The sequence below is a fragment of the Oncorhynchus nerka genome, linkage group LG12 (assembly GCF_034236695.1).
Source record: "Oncorhynchus nerka isolate Pitt River linkage group LG12, Oner_Uvic_2.0, whole genome shotgun sequence".
Lineage (NCBI taxonomy): Eukaryota > Metazoa > Chordata > Actinopteri > Salmoniformes > Salmonidae > Oncorhynchus > Oncorhynchus nerka.
The window spans coordinates 11513166-11531732 of record NC_088407.1 but is presented as its reverse complement, the minus strand read 5'-3'; the positions used below and the strand labels follow the sequence as shown (position 1 = coordinate 11531732).

The window sequence follows — 18567 nt, the reverse complement described above, 5'->3', positions numbered from 1 at the left end:
TCTAACCACTAGGCTACCCTGCCGCCTCAAACAAAATAGTGCACAATATTTGAGAGAAATAAGCTTATTGTGCATATTGAACATTTTCTGGGATCTTTTATTTCAGTGCAGGACCAACACTGCATTTATATTTGTGTTCAGTATACAGTGGCAAGAAAAAGTATGTGAACCCTTTGGAATTACCTGGATTTCTGCATAAATTAGTATTCAAATTTGATCTGATCTTCACAAAGATAGATAAACAGGCTGCCTAATCTAATAACACAAATTATTGTATTTTTCTTGTCTATATTGAATACATATTTTAAACATTCACAGTGTAGGTTGTAAAAAGTATGTGAACCCCCACAAGGCTAATAACTTCTCCAAAAGCTCATTGGAGTCAGGAGTCAGCTTAACCTGGAGTCCAATCAATGAGACGAGATTGGAGATGTTGGTTAGAGCTGCCTTGCCCTATAACAAACTCACAAAAATGCCTGATGTGAACCATGCCTCAAACAAAAGAGCTCGCAGAAGACCTAAGATTGAGAATTGTTGACTTGCATAAAGCTGGAAAGGGTTACAAAAGTATCTCTAAAAGCCTTCATGTTCATCAGTCCACAGTAAGACACATTGTCTATAAATGGAGAAAGTTCAGCACTGTTGCTACTCTCCCTAGGAGTGGCCGTCCTGCAAAGATGACTGCAAGAGCACAGAGCAGAATGTTCAATGAGGTTAAGAAGAATCCTAGAGTGTCAGCTAAAGACTTACAGAAATTTCTGGAACATGCTAACATCTCTGTTGACGAGTCTACGATACGTAAAACACTAAACAAGAATGGTGTTCATGGGAGGACACCACTGTCCAAAAAACATTGCTGCACGTCTGAAGTTTGCAAAAGTGCACCTGGATGTTCCACAGCGCTACTGGCAAAATATTCTGTGGACAGATGAAACTACAGTTGAGTTGTTTGGAAGGAACACACAGCACTGTGGGAGAAAAAGGCACAGCACATTAACATCAAAACCTCATCCAAACTGTAAAGTCTGGTGGATGGAGCATCACGGTTTGGGGCTGCTTTGCGGTCTCATGGTCTGGACAGCTTGCTATCATCAACAGAAAAATAAATTCCCAAGTTTATCAATACATTTTGCAGGAGAATGTTAGATTTTCTGCCAATTGAAGCTCAACAGAAGATGGGTGATGCAACAGGACAACGACCTAAAACACAGAAGTAAATCAACAACAGAACGGCTTCAACATAACGCCCTCTGGAGTGACCCAGTCAGAGTCCTGACCTCAACTGGATTGAGATGCTGTGGCATGGCCTCAAGGGAGCACTTCACACCAGACATCCCAAGAATATTGCTGAACTGAAACAATTTTGTAAAGAGGAATGGTCCAAAATTCCTCCTGACCGTTGTGCAGGTCTGATCCGCAACTACAGAAAACTTTTGGTTGAGGTTATTGCCTCCAAAGAAGGGTCAAGTAGTTATTATATCCAAGGGTTCACATAGTTTTCCCACCCTGCACTGTGAATGTTGACACGGTGTGTTCAATAAAGACACGAACATGTATAATTGTTTGTGTGTTATTAGTTTAAGCAGACTGTTTTGTCTATTGTTGTGACTTAGATGAAGATCAGATCAAATTTGATGAGCAATTTATGTAGAAATCCAGGTATTTCTAAAGGGTTCACATACTTGTTCTTGCCACTGTATATGGCTGTAGTCCAGTGCCCACTTGTAACACAGCCACCTGGTGCAGGCAGTCAGTCAATGGTTCAGTATATATGGCTGTAGTCCAGTGCTCACTTGTAACACAGCCACCTGGTGCAGGCAGTCAGTCAATGGTTCAGTATATATGGCTGTAGTCCAGTGCTCACTTGTAACACAGCCACCTGGTGCAGGCAGTCAATGGTTCAGTATATATGGCTGTAGTCCAGTGCCCACTTGTAACACAGCCATCTGGTGCAGGCAGGCAGTCAGTCAATGGTTCAGTATATATGGCTGTAGTCCAGTGCCCACTTGTAACACAGCCACCTGGTGCAGGCAGTCAGTCAATGGTTCAGTATATATGGCTGTAGTCCAGTGCTCACTTGTAACACAGCCACCTGGTGGAGGCAGTCAGTCAATGGTTCAGTATATATGGCTGTAGTCCAGTGCCCACTTGTAACACAGCCACCTGGTGCAGGCAGTCAATGGTTCAGTATATATGGCTGTAGTCCAGTGCCCACTTGTAACACAGCCACCTGGTGCAGGCAGTCAGTCAATGGTTCAGTATATATGGCTGTAGTCCAGTGCCCACTTGTAACACAGCCACCTGGTGCAGGCAGTCAGTCAATGGTTCAGTATATATGGCTGTAGTCCAGTGCCCACTTGTAACACAGCCACCTGGTGCAGGCAGTCAGTCAATGGTTCAGTATATATGGCTGTAGTCCAGTGCTCACTTGTAACACAGCCACCTGGTGCAGGCAGTCAGTCAATGGCTCAGTATATATGGCTGTAGTCCAGTGCCCACTTGTAACACAGCCACCTGGTGCAGTCAGTCAATGGTTCAGTATATATGGCTGTAGTCCAGTGCCCACTTGTAACACAGCCACCTGGTGCAGTCAGTCAATGGTTCAGTATATATGGCTGTAGTCCAGTGCCCACTTGTAACACAGCCACCTGGTGCAGTCAGTCAATGGTTCAGTATATATGGCTGTAGTCCAGTGCCCACTTGTAACACAGCCACCTGGTGCAGGCAGGCAGGCAGTCAGTCAATGGTTCAGTATATATGGCTGTAGTCCAGTGCCTACTTGTAACACAGCCACCTGGTGCAGGCAGTCAATGGTTCAGTATATATGGCTGTAGTCCAGTGCCCACTTGTAACACAGCCACCTGGTGCAGGCAGTCAGTCAATGGTTCAGTATATATGGCTGTAGTCCAGTGCCCACTTGTAACACAGCCACCTGGTGCAGGCAGTCAGTCAATGGTTCAGTATATATGGCTGTAGTCCAGTGCCCACTTGTAACACAGCCACCTGGTGCAGGCAGTCAGTCAATGGTTCAGTATATATGGCTGTAGTCCAGTGCTCACTTGTAACACAGCCACCTGGTGCAGGCAGTCAGTCAATGGCTCAGTATATATGGCTGTAGTCCAGTGCCCACTTGTAACACAGCCACCTGGTGCAGTCAGTCAATGGTTCAGTATATATGGCTGTAGTCCAGTGCCCACTTGTAACACAGCCACCTGGTGCAGTCAGTCAATGGTTCAGTATATATGGCTGTAGTCCAGTGCCCACTTGTAACACAGCCACCTGGTGGTTCAGTCAGTCCAGTGCCCACTTGTAACACAGCCACCTGGTGCAAGGCAGTCAGTCAATGGTTCAGTATATATGGCTGTAGTCCAGTGCCCACTTGTAACACAGCCACCTGGTGCAGGCAGGCAGTCAATGGCTCAGTGTTCCATAACTGTTCACCTGTTTCTGCATCAAGCCTGGACCATGTTCCATCTGTTCTTCTTGTGTGTTTTATGGTGTGTGTGTGTGTGTGTGTGTGCGGCACGGCAGCATATCATGGATTTCATCTTCAATTTCCTATTTGTGTGTGCATGTATTTATTGAATTCTAATTCCAGGTTTGGTCCTCCATATGCAGTTACCCATGACCACTTACTGGGAGGGGAAGTTGGGTAGAGAGGAGGGGAGCAGGACGGCCTTTTCTACAGCCCAGTGATTATGGATAACTACAATGAGGGGAAGTAGTTGTAATGAGTAACAGGGTGGTGATATAGGACGATCATTTAATAAAAAGACTGAACTAATTGTAAGATAGGTGACAGCTGCTACTGATGGGACAGCGTGCACTAAACCAGAGAATGCAGTTATATAGAATGTTGTTGAATTGGGGCTGGAAGAACACTGTAGTTCACATAAAACAGAGTTTACACTTGTACAAAATGCACTCATCAGGAGTCAACTGTATATAATTTATTAGCAGTATTAGGACAATCTATGATAAATACTCTTGGACAGTTGGAAGGAGATATTTTTTATGTATCAATAACATCAGACTGACCATTCTCTCATCAAAACAAACAATCAGGAATTTCAGTTTTTAAAACATCAAGAGACTTTGAACAGGGGACCTGTGAGTTTCCTCCAATACTTTCCTCCAACAGGTGGTAAGGTAGTCGAGTGGTTAAGAGAGACAAGACCAGTCTAGTGGTTAAGAGAGGCAAGACCGTAGTCTAGTGGTTAAGAGAGGCAAGACCGTAGTCTAGTGGTTAAGAGAGACAAGACCAGTCTAGTGGTTAAGAGAGGCAAGACCGTAGTCTAGTGGTTAAGAGAGACAAGACCAGTCTAGTGGTTAAGAGAGGCAAGACTAGTCTAGTGGTTAAGAGAGACAAGACCGTAGTCTAGTGGTTAAGAGAGACAAGACCGTAGTCTAGTGGTTAAGAGAGACAAGACCGTAGTCTAGTGGTTAAGAGAGGCAAGACCGTAGTCTAGTGGTTAAGAGAGACAAGACCGTAGTTTAAGAGAGACAAGACCAGTCTAGTGGTTAAGAGAGGCAAGACCGCAAGCGGAGGGGTCCAATCCCACTGGACAAGTGAGTGGTTGCTGGTATCAAATCCTAGATGCCATACCTGCTGTTCTGCCCTTGAGCAAGGCACTTAACCCCCCACAACTGGTTCACAGGAGCTTTAGTATGGCAGCTCCAACCTCTATATACACGGTACATTCAGAAAATATTCAGACACCTCAACTTTTCCACATCGTTACTTTACAGCCATATTCTAACATTACATTTGGTTTTTCTCATCAATCTACACTCAATACCCCAAAATGAAAAAGCAAAAACTGATTTTTTTTTTAGAAATTGTAGCAAATTGATGACAAATAAACTAAAATATCACATCTACATAAGTATTCAGACCCTTTACTCAGTACTTTGTTGAAGCACCTTTGGGAGCGATTATAGCCTTGAGACTTCTTGAGTATGACGCTACAAGCTTGGCACACCTTGTATTTGGGGAGTTTCTCCCATTCTTCTCTGCAGATCCTCTCAAGCTCTGTCAGGTTGGGTGGGTAGCATCGCTGCACAGATATTTTCAGGTCTCTCCAGAGATGTTGGATCGGGTTCAAGTCTGGGCGCTCGCTGGGCCACACATGAACATTCAGAGACTTGTCCTGAAGCCACTCCTGCATTGTCTTGGCTGTGTGCTTAGGGTCTTTGTCCTGTTAGAAGGTGAACCTTTGCCCTAGTCTGAGGTCCTGAGCACTCTGGAGCAGGTTTTCATCAAGGATCTCTGTATTTTTCTCTGTTCATCTTTCCCTTGATCCTGACTAGTGTCTCCCAGTCCCTGCCACTAAAAACATCCCCATAGCATGATGCTGCCACCACCATGCTTCACCGTAGGGATGGTGCCAGGTTTCCTCTAGACGTGTCGCTTGATATTCAGGCCAAAGATTTAGATCTTGGTTTCATCAGACCAGAGAATCTTGTTTCTCCTGGTCAGAGTCCTTTAGGTACCTTTTGGCAAACTCCAAGTGGGCTGTCATGTGGCGCGGCAGCGTAGCCTAGTGGTTAGAGCGTTGGACTAGTAACCGGAAGGTTGCGAGTTCAAACCCCCGAGCTGACAAGGTACAAATCTGTCGTTCTGCCCCTGAACAGGCAGTTAACCCACTGTTCCCAGGCCGTCATTGAAAATAAGAATGTGTTCTTAACTGACTTGCCTAGTTAAATAAAGGTTAAACAATTTTTTTTTTTTTAAATGTACCTTTTACTGAGCAGTGGCTTCCGTCTGGCTACTCTACCATAAAGGCCTGATTGGTGGAGTGCTGCAGAGATGGTTGTCCTTCTGGAAGGTTCTCCCATCTCCACATAGGAACTCTGGAGCGCTGTCAGACAGACCATTGGGTTCTTGGTCACCTCCCTGAACAAGGCCCTTCTCCCCCGATTGCTCAGTTTGGCCGGGAAACCAGCTCTCGGAAGAGTCTTGGTGATTCCAACCTTCTTCCATTTAAGAATGATTGAGGCCACTGTGTTCTTGGGGACCTTCAATGCTGCAGAATTTTTTTGGTACCCTTCCCCAGATCTGTGCCTTGACACAATCCTGTCTCGGAGCTCTAAGGACAATTCCTTCGAACTCATGGTCCTTGGTTTTTGCTCTGACATGCACTGTCATCTGTGGGACCTTATATAGACAGTTGTGTGCCTTTCCAGATCATATCCAATCATTTGAGTTTACAGGTGGACTCCAATCAAGTTGTAGAAACATCAAGGATTATCAATGGAAACAGGATGTACCTGAATAGTTAAGTAAAGAAGGTTACATTTTTTTATACAATTGCAAACATTTCTGAAGACTTGTTTTTGCTTGGTCTGACATCGCTAATTGAGTGACTGTCAGTGACAACCTGCTGATGCACAACCAAATGTCTAAATTGGACCTGGTGTATTCTACTATTCTGAGTCTTAATAGTAAGTTGAGACCCAGACTGAGCTCCTAAGATATTGTCAAACCACGCCAAGAGGCAGTCAATGGACTGGGAGTATCTGGAGATGGACTTGACCTCCAGGCAAGCAACCACAGCCATGTCGTCTGCATATTTGATGAGGGTCACATCACTGTTGCTTCCTAAGAGATTTGTCCACATCCTGCCTTTCTATTCACTAACCTGACAGACAATCTCTTTGTCCGAATGTTCTTTCATCTTTCAGTTTCTGTCCTGTTTTCTTCCTTTGTGGACTTTATCCACACACCTTTTTATTCACTAACCTGACCAACAATCTCTTTGTCCGAATGTTCTTTCCTCTTTCAGTTTCTGTCCTGTTTTCTTCCTTTGTGGATTTTATCCACATGCCTCAGCAGATGAGACTTCTGAGTGAATCCTTTACCACAGACGGAGCAGCCATGTGGTTTCTCCCCTGTGTGAGTCCGTATATGTTCAGTTAGGTGCCCCTTCTCATTGAAGCTTTGCCCACAGTCACCACACCTGTATGGTTTCTCCCCTGTGTGAGTCCATATATGCCTCCTTAGGTCCGCCTTCTGAATGAAGCTTTGCCCACAGTCACCACACCTGTATGGTTTCTCCCCTGTGTGAGTCAGTATATGCCTCCTTAGGTCCGCCTTCTGAATGAAGCTTTTCCCACAGTCACCACACCTGTATGGTTTCTCCCCTGTGTGAGTCCGTATATGTTCAGTTAGGTGTCCCTTCTCATTGAAGCTTTGCCCACAGTCACCACATGGAAATGAATTATCTCTGGAGTTTGTATATGTGTGGTTAAGTTCCCACACCTTTTTTAAACTAGGCAAGTCAGTTAAAAACCAATTCTTACCTACACCGGCCACTCCCGGACAACGCTGGGCCAATTGTGCGCAGCCCTATGGGACTCCCAATCACGGCCGGTTGTGATACAGCCTGACAGACAATCTCTTTGTCCTAATGTCCTTTCATCTTTCAGTTTCTGTCCTGTTTTCTTACTTTGTGAATTTTATCCACATGCCTCAGCAGATTCGTCTTCTGAGTGAATCTTTTACCACAGACTGAGCAGCCATGTTGTTTCTCCCCTGTGTGAATCAGTTTGTGCCTCCTTAGGTCCCCTTTCTGATTGAAGCTTTTCCCACAGTCAACACAGCTAAATGCTTTCTCTCCTGTGTGAGTCACTTTGTGCATGGTTAGGTGCCCCTTCCGATTGAAGCTTTTCCCACAGTCACCACAGGTAAATGGTTTCTCTCCTGTGTGAGTCAGATTGTGCATGGTTAGGTGCCCCTTCCGATTGAAGCTTTTCCCGCAGTCATCACAGGTAAAAGGTTTCTCTCCTGTGTGAATCAGTTTGTGCATGGTAAGGTGCCCCTTTCGATTGAAGCTTTTCCCGCAGTCAATACAGCTAAATGGTTTCAGTCACTTTGTGCAAATCCGATGTCAATACAGCTAAATGGTTTCTCTCCTGTGTGAGTCACTTTGTGCATGTTTAGGTGCCCCATCCGATTGAAGCTTTTCCCACAGTCACCACAGCTAAATGGTTTCTCTCCTGTGTGAGTCAGTTTATGTTCAGTTAGGCTCATCTTCCGATTGAAGCTTTTCCCACAGTCAACGCAGCTAAAAGGTTTCTCTCCTGTGTGAATCCTCATGTGATTGGACAGGGCTCCTTTTTGTTTGAAGGTCATTCCACAAACAGGGCAGGTGCAGGGTTTACCACAGTGACAGAGTCGGACATGGGCCTTCAGTTTACAAGTGGAGTTGAAACTTTTCTTGCAGAACCGACATTCACTGGGTCTGTTCTTGGTGAGAGTCACATGTCTCTTCAGGTCAGCTTTTTTAGCAAATGTTTCACCACAGTCACGACAGCTGTGAGTTTTTCTAGATGTGGTGCTGGGTTTAGAACAGTGTTTTTCAAATGGTGGACTGGGATCCAATGGTGGGCTGCTGTCAAGTCCTACTGTGTAGCTGCTTACAGCTGAACTGTGGCTGGAGGCATTGTTTTGATTATCTGGAGGGTCACAGGGAATGTTGAGACCCTTAATGTGGGTCACAGTTCCAAAAGGTGTGAGATCCACTGGTTTAGAGTCTCTCTCTCTGTTCTCCACAGTCTGGATTTGGGGAAGAGTCAAGGACCAAAGTGGGTCCTCCTGATCACATTCACTTTTCACACAGGAAGGCGTGAATTTGAACTCTATGATATCAGGCTCAAGACCTTGAAGCTGCTCTTCCTCCTGACTGGTCCTGACTTCCTCCTGTTCCTCTTTAATCTGTTTGGTCTCTGGGTCCTTCTGTCCCAGACTGGGGCTCCACTCCTGCTCACAGTGCTGCTGCTCAGGGGGAACCTCCTCTTCAGAGACAGAGAGCTGCAGGGAGTCTGGAGGGAAGGAGAGGAGGAGCAGAGTTTACCTATACAGCCTGGATACAGAGGTTACCTATACAGCCTGGATACAGAGGTTACCTATACAGCCTGGATACAGAGGTTACCCTGCTATACAGCCTGGATACAGAGTTTACCCTGCTATACAGCCTGGATACAGAGGTTACCCTGCTATACAGCCTGGATACAGAGGTTACCCTGCTATACAGCCTGGATACAGAGGCTACCCTGCTATACAGCCTGGATACAGAGGTCACCTATACAGCCTGGATACAGAGGTTACCTATACAGCCTGGATACAGAGGCTACCCTGCTATACAACCTGGATACAGAGGTCACCTATACAGCCTGGATACAGAGGTTACCTATACAGCCTGGATACAGAGGTTACCCTGCTATACAGCCTGGATACAGAGGTCACCTATACAGCCTGGATACAGAGGTTACCTATACAGCCTGGATACAGAGGCTACCCTGCTATACAGCCTGGATACAGAGGTCACCTATACAGCCTGGATACAGAGGTTACCTATACAGCCTGGATACAGAGGTCACCTATACAGCCTGGATACAGAGGTTACCTATACAGCCTGGATACAGAGGTTACCCTGCTATACAGCCTGGATACAGAGGTTACCTATACAGCCTGGATACAGAGGTTACCCTGCTATACAGCCTGGATACAGAGGTGACCCAGCTATACAGCCTGGATACAGAGGTGACCCAGCTATACAGCCTGGATACAGAGGTGACCCAGCTATACAGCCTGGATACAGAGGTGACCCAGCTATACAGCCTGGATACAGAGGTTACCCAGCTATACAGCCTGGATACAGAGGTTACCCTGCTATACAGCCTGGATACAGAGGTGACCCAGCTATACAGCCTGGATACAGAGGTGACCCAGCTATACAGCCTGGATACAGAGGTGACCCAGCTATACAGCCTGGATACAGAGGTGACCCAGCTATACAGCCTGGATACAGAGGTGACCCAGCTATACAGCCTGGATACAGAGGTGACCCAGCTATACAGCCTGGATACAGAGGTTACCCAGCTATACAGCCTGGATACAGAGGTTACCCTGCTATACAGCCTGGATACAGAGGTTACCCTGCTATACAGCCTGGATACAGAGGTTACCCTGCTATACAGCCTGGATACAGAGGTTACCCAGCTATACAGCCTGGATACAGAGGTTACCCTGCTATACAGCCTGGATACAGAGGTTACCCTGCTATACAGCCTGGATACAGAGGTTACCCTGCTATACAGCCTGGATACAGAGGTTACCCTGCTATACAGCCTGGATACAGAGGTTACCCTGTTATACAGCCTGGATACAGAGGTTACCCTGCTATACAGCCTGGATACAGAGGTTACCCTGCTATACAGCCTGGATACAGAGGTTACCCTGCTATACAGCCTGGATACAGAGGTTACCCTGCTATACAGCCCGGATACAGAGGTTACCCAGCTATACAGCCCGGATACAGAGGTTACCCAGCTATACAGCCCGGATACAGAGGTTACCCTGCTATACAGCCTGGATACAGAGGTTACCCAGTTATACAGCCTGGTTAGCTATACAGTCTTGATACTAGGGCTGGGCTATATCGAGTTGTTGAAATATATTTTAGCGTGATATGTAACATGCCTGTATCGCAAGAATCGAGGTTCTGTTGTAATGTTGTAACGTTTTGCAAATGCAGCATCTCACGGTCTCTTCTCTGTCAGCCCAATCATGACAATTTCACTGAAGAAGCCCTGCTGTGATTATACTGTGCTACCCGCAAAAGAGTGACAGAGAAGCTGGCTAGTGTTTCTTATTTTTCCACCTCAGCCGATCTACGGTCGAGCAGAACGTCAGAAACTCTGTACCTAAGTTTGACAGTCCACTACATAAATGACTACTGGAAATTGCTAAATGTCTCCAGACGTCTTTCTTCCCCGATGATCCTACGGGTGAAGTAATAGCCCCGGGTCTCAAAGATTCTCTGGCATCGTGGAAGATGAGCCTGACAGCGGGAGCAACATGATAAAAGCATTGCGCTTGAACAACTGGACCGGCCTGCAGTGCTTTGGCCACAGGCTTCACCTCGACATCGGTATGTGTGACATTGGATAATTAAAGTGTATTCAAAATAGTGATGTTCAGGCCAGCTGTAGGCTAATGTGTTAGTAGTTGTGTCGTTCTGCCAATCCAATAACAAATAGTGATTTTCAGGCCAGCTGTAGGCTAATGTGTTAGTAGTTGTGTTGTTCTGCCAATCCAATAACAAATAGTGATGTTCAGGCCAGCTGTAGGCTAATGTGTTAGTAGTTGTGTCGTTCTGCCAATCCAATAACAAATAGTGATGTTCAGGCCAGCTGTAGGCTAATGTGTTAGTAGTTGTGTCGTTCTGCCAATCCAATAACAAATAGTGATGTTCAGGCCAGCTGTAGGCTAATTTGTTAGTAGTTGTGTCATTCTGCCAATCCAATAACAAATAGTGATGTTCAGGCCAGCTGTAGGCTAATGTGTTAGTAGTTGTGTCGTTCTGCCAATCCAATAACAAATAGTGATGTTCAGGCCAGCTGTAGGCTAATGTGTTAGTAGTTGTGTCATTCTGCCAATACAATAACAAATAGTGATGTTCAGGCCAGCTGTAGGCTAATGTGTTAGTAGTTGTGTCATTCTGCCAATACAATAACAAATAGTGATGTTCAGGCCAGCTGTAGGCTAATGTGTTAGTAGTTGTGTCATTCTGCCAATCCAATAACAAATAGTGATGTTCAGGCCAGCTGTAGGCTAATGTGTTAGTATTTGTGTCGTTCTGCCAATCCAATAACAAATAGTGATGTTCAGGCCAGCTGTAGGCTAATGTGTTAGTAGTTGTGTTGTTCTGCCAATCCAATAACAAATAGTGATGTTCAGGCCAGCTGTAGGCTAATGTGTTAGTAGTTGTGTTGTTCTGCCAATCCAATAACAAATAGTGATGTTCAGGCCAGCTGTAGGCTAATGTGTTAGTAGTTGTGTCGTTCTGCCAATCCAATAACAAAGAACCACAGGCTGTTTGAATTATAACAACAAATTAACTAAATTAATACATTTTCAATCAAAATGATTATCTATAAACGACATATTCAAACAGCTAGTGGTCAAACATTCCTAGACAATAGAATAGACGTGTGGGTGTGTTCATTTGTTTTGCACAAATAGGCCCTGAGCGCTCATTTTTATTTTAATAAAGACAATTCAATGAAGAATGTCTTGACCTTTTTTATTTGTTTGCAGAAAAAAAAGAAATCGAAATTGATTCTGAATCATCCAAACCTCTGAAAAAAATCTAAAATGTATTTTTTAGGCCATATCGCCCAGCTCTACTTGATACCCTGCAGCCGTTAGGACTGAATGAGGATGTATTGTATGTTGAGGTTCCTGGTAAAAACCTCTGTATCCAGGCTGTTAGGACTGAATGAGGATGTATTGTATGTTGAGGTCCCTGGTAAAAACCTCTGTATCCAGGCTGTTAGGACTGAATGAGGATGTATTGTATGTTGAGGTCCCTGGTAAAAACCTCTGTATTCAGGCTGTTAGGACTGAATGAGGATGTATTGTATGTTGAGGTCCCTGGTAAAAATCTCTGTATCCAGGCTGTTAGGACTGAATGAGGATGTATTGTATGTTGAGGTCCCTGGTAAAAACCTCTGTATCCAGGCTGTTAGGACTGAATGAGGATGTATTGTATGTTGAGGTCCCTGGTAAAAACCTCTGTATCCAGGCTGTTAGGACTGAATGAGGATGTATTGTATGGTGAGGTCCCTGGTAAAAACCTCTGTATCCAGGCTGTTAGGACTGAATGAGGATGTATTGTATGTTGAGGTCCCTGGTAAAAACCTCTGTATCCAGGCTGTTAGGACTGAATGAGGATGTATTGTATGTTGAGGTCCCTGGTAAAAACCTCTGTATCCAGGCTGTTAGGACTGAATGAGGATGTATTGTATGTTGAGGTCCCTGGTAAAAACCTCTGTATCCAGGCTGTTAGGACTGAATGAGGATGTATTGTATGTTGAGGTCCCTGGTAAAAACCTCTGTATCCAGACCGTTAGGACTGAATGAGGATGTATTGTATGTTGAGGTCCCTGGTAAAAACCTCTGTATCCAGGCTGTTAGGACTGAATGAGGATGTATTGTATGTTGAGGTCCCTGGTAAAAACCTCTGTATCCAGGCTGTTAGGACTGAATGAGGATGTATTGTATGTTGAGGTCCCTGGTAAAAACCTCTGTATCCAGGCTGTTAGGACTGAATGAGGATGTATTGTATGTTGAGGTCCCTGGTAAAAACCTCTGTATCCAGGCTGTTAGGACTGAATGAGGATGTATTGTATGTTGAGGTCCCTGGTCTGGAACAGAGGTTGTGTTAAGGACTGGTCACATGACATGTGATTTCCATCCTACGCTGTGTTTGTGACAACATGTACGTGGGCCAGACATCCAGATGCTTGAAACCGAGTTGAAGCAAGGATGAAAATAACCTTGTTGCTCGTCTCTTTGTCCGGTGCTCTAACAGCGTGTCTTCTCTTCAATTCCAGGTGGAAGTTTCACCAAGACGACAACCCTTCTGGATATATACTTTACGCCTCCAACTCAATCATCAAGTTTGCAGACGACACAGCGGTGGTTGGCCTGATTACCAACAACGACGAGACAGACTACAGGGAGGAGGTGAGGGCCCTGGTGGAGGAGGTGAGGGCCCTGGTGGAGGAGGTGAGGGCCCTGGTGGAGTGGTGTCAGGAAAATAACCTTCCCTCAACGTCAACAAAACGAAGCTGATCGTGGACTTTAGGAGACAGCAGAGGGAGCCCCAATCCACATCGACGGGATAGTAGTGGAGAAGGTGGAAAGCTTCAAGTTCCTCGGCGTATACATCACTGACAAACTGAAATGGTCCACCCACACAGACAGCGTGGTGACGAAGGCGCAACGGGGGGCTTGGCCCCTAAGACCCTCAGAAACTTTGACAGATGTACAATCGAGAGCATCCTGTCAGGCTGTATCACCGCCTGGTACGGCAACTGCACCGCCCGCAACCTCAGTGCTCTCCAGAGGGTGAAGCGGTATGCCAAACACATCCCCGGGGGCACAATGCCTGCCCTCCAGGACACCTACAGCACCCGATGTCCCAGGAAGATGATCAAGGACAACAACCACCCGAGCCACTGCCTGGTCTCCCCGCTATCATCCAGAAGGCGAGGTCAGTACAGGTGCATCAAAGCTGGGACCGAGAAGCTGAAAAACAGCTTCTATCTCAAGGCTATCAGACTGTTAAATAGCCATCACTACCCAGCTACAACCAAATTATTTAAAAACTATATATAAATAATGTTCCTTTATCTTTCAAAGGTAATTCGTAAAAATCCGATCCATTGTAAAGGGTTTAAATACGGTTTCCCAATGAACCATAAACAATGAATGAACATGCACCTGTGGAACGGTCATTAAGACACTAACAGCTTACAGACGGTAGGTAATCAAGGTCACAGTTATGAAAACTTAGGACACTAAAGAGGCATTCCTACTGACTCTGAAAAACACCAAAATAAAGATGCTCTGGGTCCCTGCTCATCTGCGTGAACGTGCCTTAGGCATGCTACAAGGAGGCATGAGGACTGCAGATGTGGCCAGACGCCTAAGACAGCGCTACAGGGAGACAGGACGGACAGCTGATCGTCCTAGCAGTGGCAGACCACGTAACAACACCTGCACAGGATCGGTACATCCGAACATCACACCTGCGGGACAGGTTCAAGATGGCAACAACAACTACCCGAGTTACACCAGGAACCCACAACCCCTCCATCAGTGCTCAGACTGTCCGCAATAGGCTGAGAGAGGCTGGACTGAGGGCTTGTAGGCCTGTTGTAAAGCAGATCCTCACCAGACGTCACCAGCAACGTCTCCTATGGGCACAAACCCACCGTCGCTGGACCAGACAGGACTGGCAAAAAGTGCTCTTCACTGACAAGTCATGGTTTTGTCTCACCAGGGGTAATGGTCGGATTCACGTTTATCGTCACTCGGGAGTTACTCAACAAAACATCTTCTATCTCAAGGCCATCAGACTGTTAAATAGCCATCACTAGCCGGCTACCACCCGGTTACTCAACCCTGCACCTTAGAGGATGCTGCCCTGTGTACATAGTCATGGACTCACTGGTCACTTTAATAATGGAACACTGGTCACTAATAATGGAACACTGGTTACTTTAATAATGGAGCACTGGCCACTTTAATAATGGAACACTGGTCACTTTAATAATGGAGCACTAGTCACTTTAATAGTGTTTACATACTGTTTTACTCATCTCATGTGTATATACTGTATTATATTATTCTGTATTTTACTCAATGCCACTCCAACATCGCTCGTCATAATATTTATATATTTCTTAATTCCATTCTTTTACTTTTTAGATGTATGTTCTGTTGTGAATTGTTAGATATTACTGCACTGTTGGAGCTCGGAACACAAGCATTTCAATACACTCGCAATAACATCTGCTAAATGTGTATGTGACCAATACAATTTAATTTGAAGTACAGTGAGATCCTTGATGAAAACCTGCTCCAGAGCGCTCAGAACCTCAGAAAGGGGGCGAAGGTTTTAACAGGACTACGACCCTAAGCACACAACCAAGACAATGCAGGAGTGGCTTCAGGACAAGTCTCTGAATGTCCTTGAGTGGCCCAACCAGAGCCCGGACTTGAACCCAATCTAACATCTCTGGAGAGACCTGAAAATAGCTGTGCAGCAACGCTCAACCATCCAACCAGACAGAGCTTGAGAGGATCTGCAGAGAAGAATGGGAGAAACTCCCCAAATACAAGTGTGACAAGCTTGTAGCGTCATACCCAAGAAGACTCGGGCTGTAATCGCTGCCAAAGGTGCTTCAACGAAGTACTGAGTAAAGGGTCTGAATACTTATGTAAATGGGATATGCAAAAATAATCTAAAAACCTCTTTCTGCTTTGTCATTATGGGGTATTGTGATGTCATTATGGGGTATTGTGATGTCATTATGGGGTATTGTGATGTCATTATAGGGTATTGTGATGTCATTATGGGGTATTTTGTGTAGATTGATGAGGGAAAAACTATTTAATCCATTTTAGAATAAGGCTGTAACGTAACAAAAAGTCAAGCGGTCTGAATATTTCCTGAAAGCACCGAGGTGTTGTGTGTTTACCTCGTCTTTCATTTTGTTGCAGATTGTCGTCTGTATTGTTCTGTCTGAGATTATGGGTTCCTGATACAAACACCTCATTTTGTATTTGTAGAATTACATCTCTATGTTCTGTTCTATCTGATATGACATCGAGTGGCCCTTTGGGTTAGTTTAGATTACCACAGGTGTCTGTAATTATCTCTGGCTGCCCAAGTCTAATCTCTTTCCCATTAATTGACCAATCAGATCAGCACTGAAAATGATCTGGAGTGAAAAGATATATGATTGGTCAAAATACCAATGGGGGACAGCTAGCTGTCAGTACGTCTACATACGAACCTAGTAGATCTACATACTAACCTAGTAGATCTACATACTAACCTAGTAGATCTACATACTAACCTAGTAGATGTCCATACGAACCTAGTAGATGTCCATACTAACCTAGTAGATGTCCATACGAACCTAGTAGATGTCCATACAAACCTAGTAGATGTCCATACTAACCTAGTAGATGTCCATACTAACCTAGTAGATCTACATACTAACCTAGTAGATGTCCATACGAACCTAGTAGATCTACATACTAACCTAGTAGATGTCCATACGAACCTAGTAGATGTCCATACGAACCTAGTAGATCTACATACGAACCTAGTAGATGTCCATACGAACCTATTCTACATAGTTTTATCTCTGGTGTGATCCGCAGCAGTCTCCGTAGCCGATCATTCTCTTCCTGGTACTCTGCTACTGCTTTCGCAAATGCCCCGGAAATCTCCACAGCAGCAAACGCCGTTAAACGCTCATTTAAAAACTCTTGAAACGACTGTAGTTTAGACATTTTCAGGAGAGTTGGGTGTTCAGCACGTATGGGATCTTGACGTGGGTCCTCCAGATCACATTCACTTTTCACACAAGGAGGAGTAAATATGAACTGTATGATATCAGGCTCCACCCCTTGAAGCTGCTCTTCCTCCTGACTGGTCCTGACTTCCTCCTGTTCCTCTTTAATCTGTTTGGTCTCTGGGTCCTTCTGTCCCAGACTGGGGCTCCACTCCTGCTCACAGTGCTGCTGCTCAGGGGGAACCTCCTCTTCAGAGACAGAGGGCTGCAGGGGTTCTGGAGGGACAGAGAAGAGGAGCAGAGGTTACCACAGTCCCCAAATCTAGAACAAATTCAAGAAAGCGATCAGTATTATAAAGAGCCATTGTTGCATCGAACTCTGTTCCATCGCAAATTGCTCAAGTGAACAGCAAACCTGTTTTAGAAAACAACACCTCTCCCCTACTTGACCTAGATCATTTTGTGTGTATGTATTGATATATTGATGTAGGCTACGTGTGCCTTTAAAAAAAAACAATTCTGTAGTTCTGTCCTTGAGCTGTTCTTGTCTATTAATGTTCTGGATGATGTCATATTTTGCGTAAACCCCAGGAAGAGTAGCTGCTGCTTTTGCAACAGCTAATGGGAATCCTAATAAATTACCACAGTATAAGTCATAACCATAAAATGGTCAAACAGGGAAATGGGTCTAATCTTTTTTCAACCATTTCCCATAGGGGATTTTACAATGACTTAAAATAAGGAGGCTAAGCCTGGAATGACGTTTTGATAACCGTGTAAATCTCTCCAGGACAAGGTGACTTCTATCAATATATTCGCCTGTATTTACCCCCCCCCCCCCCCCCAAAATGAAATCCTAATTAGCTGCTAATGTGGCTATCAAAAAGAACTACAAATGCCATGATGATCTGCATGAGACTGCAGAATCAAGTAAGAATCTCTGGATTAACTATCTAATGTTATCTAAAAATGTAGTAATGAATAAATTGGCTACATTTCTTTAAATGTTTAATTTACAAAATACCTGTTAGCAAATGTGTCTGCTAGAGATGATGAGCAGGGATTTGTAGTTTCCCATGATGTCTTATTTTGATGCTAATTAGCATTTTCGAATCGGAGTAAATAAAGCCAAAAATCAGTGGAAGGGGAGGCCCATCCTCCACAGTGAATTTCATTTTTTTTTTTTGTAAGTTATCCTTCTTAGATAAAACTATACTAAATATATTGACGTCACCAAATAATTGATTAAAACACTGTTTTGCAATGAAGGTCTCCAGTAGCCTCAACAGCACTCTGTAGGGTAGCACCATGGTGTAGCTGGAGGACAGCTAGCTTCCATCCTCCTCAGAGTACATTGACTTCAATACAAAACATAGGAGGCTCATGGTTCTCCCCCCCCCCCCCACCTTCTATAGACTTACACAGTAATTATGAAAACTTCGAGACGACATCATCCAACCTATCAGAGCTCTTGCAGCATGAACTGACATGTTGTCCACACAATCATAGGATCCGAGAATTAAACTAGTACTGAAAGCATAAGCTACAGCTAGCTAGCACTGCACTGCATAACATGTGGTGAGTAGTTGACTTAAAGAGAGAAAGACAATAGTTGATCACTTTTGAACAAATTCAATTTTTAAATGAAGAGCGAGAGAAAGCTATATTTCACTTCCACTTTGTTGT

At 44.7% G+C, this 18567-nt stretch overlaps 1 protein-coding gene across 1 annotated transcript in view; it reads right to left on the bottom strand.

Moving 5' to 3' along the window:
* Window positions 1–3935: 3935 nt before the first annotated feature.
* The window catches only part of LOC115117553 (zinc finger protein 892-like), a 15750-nt gene continuing 1118 nt past the window's right edge, over window positions 3936–18567 (bottom strand). The window contains exons 2-4 of the mRNA XM_029646023.2: window positions 16711–17157; window positions 8068–8823; window positions 3936–7224 (exon numbers count right to left, since the gene is read on the bottom strand). Of these exons, the coding sequence (XP_029501883.2) occupies window positions 6782–7224; window positions 8068–8823; window positions 16711–17157 (1646 nt within the window). The 3' untranslated portion in view covers window positions 3936–6781. The remainder of the gene's footprint in view (window positions 7225–8067; window positions 8824–16710; window positions 17158–18567) is intronic.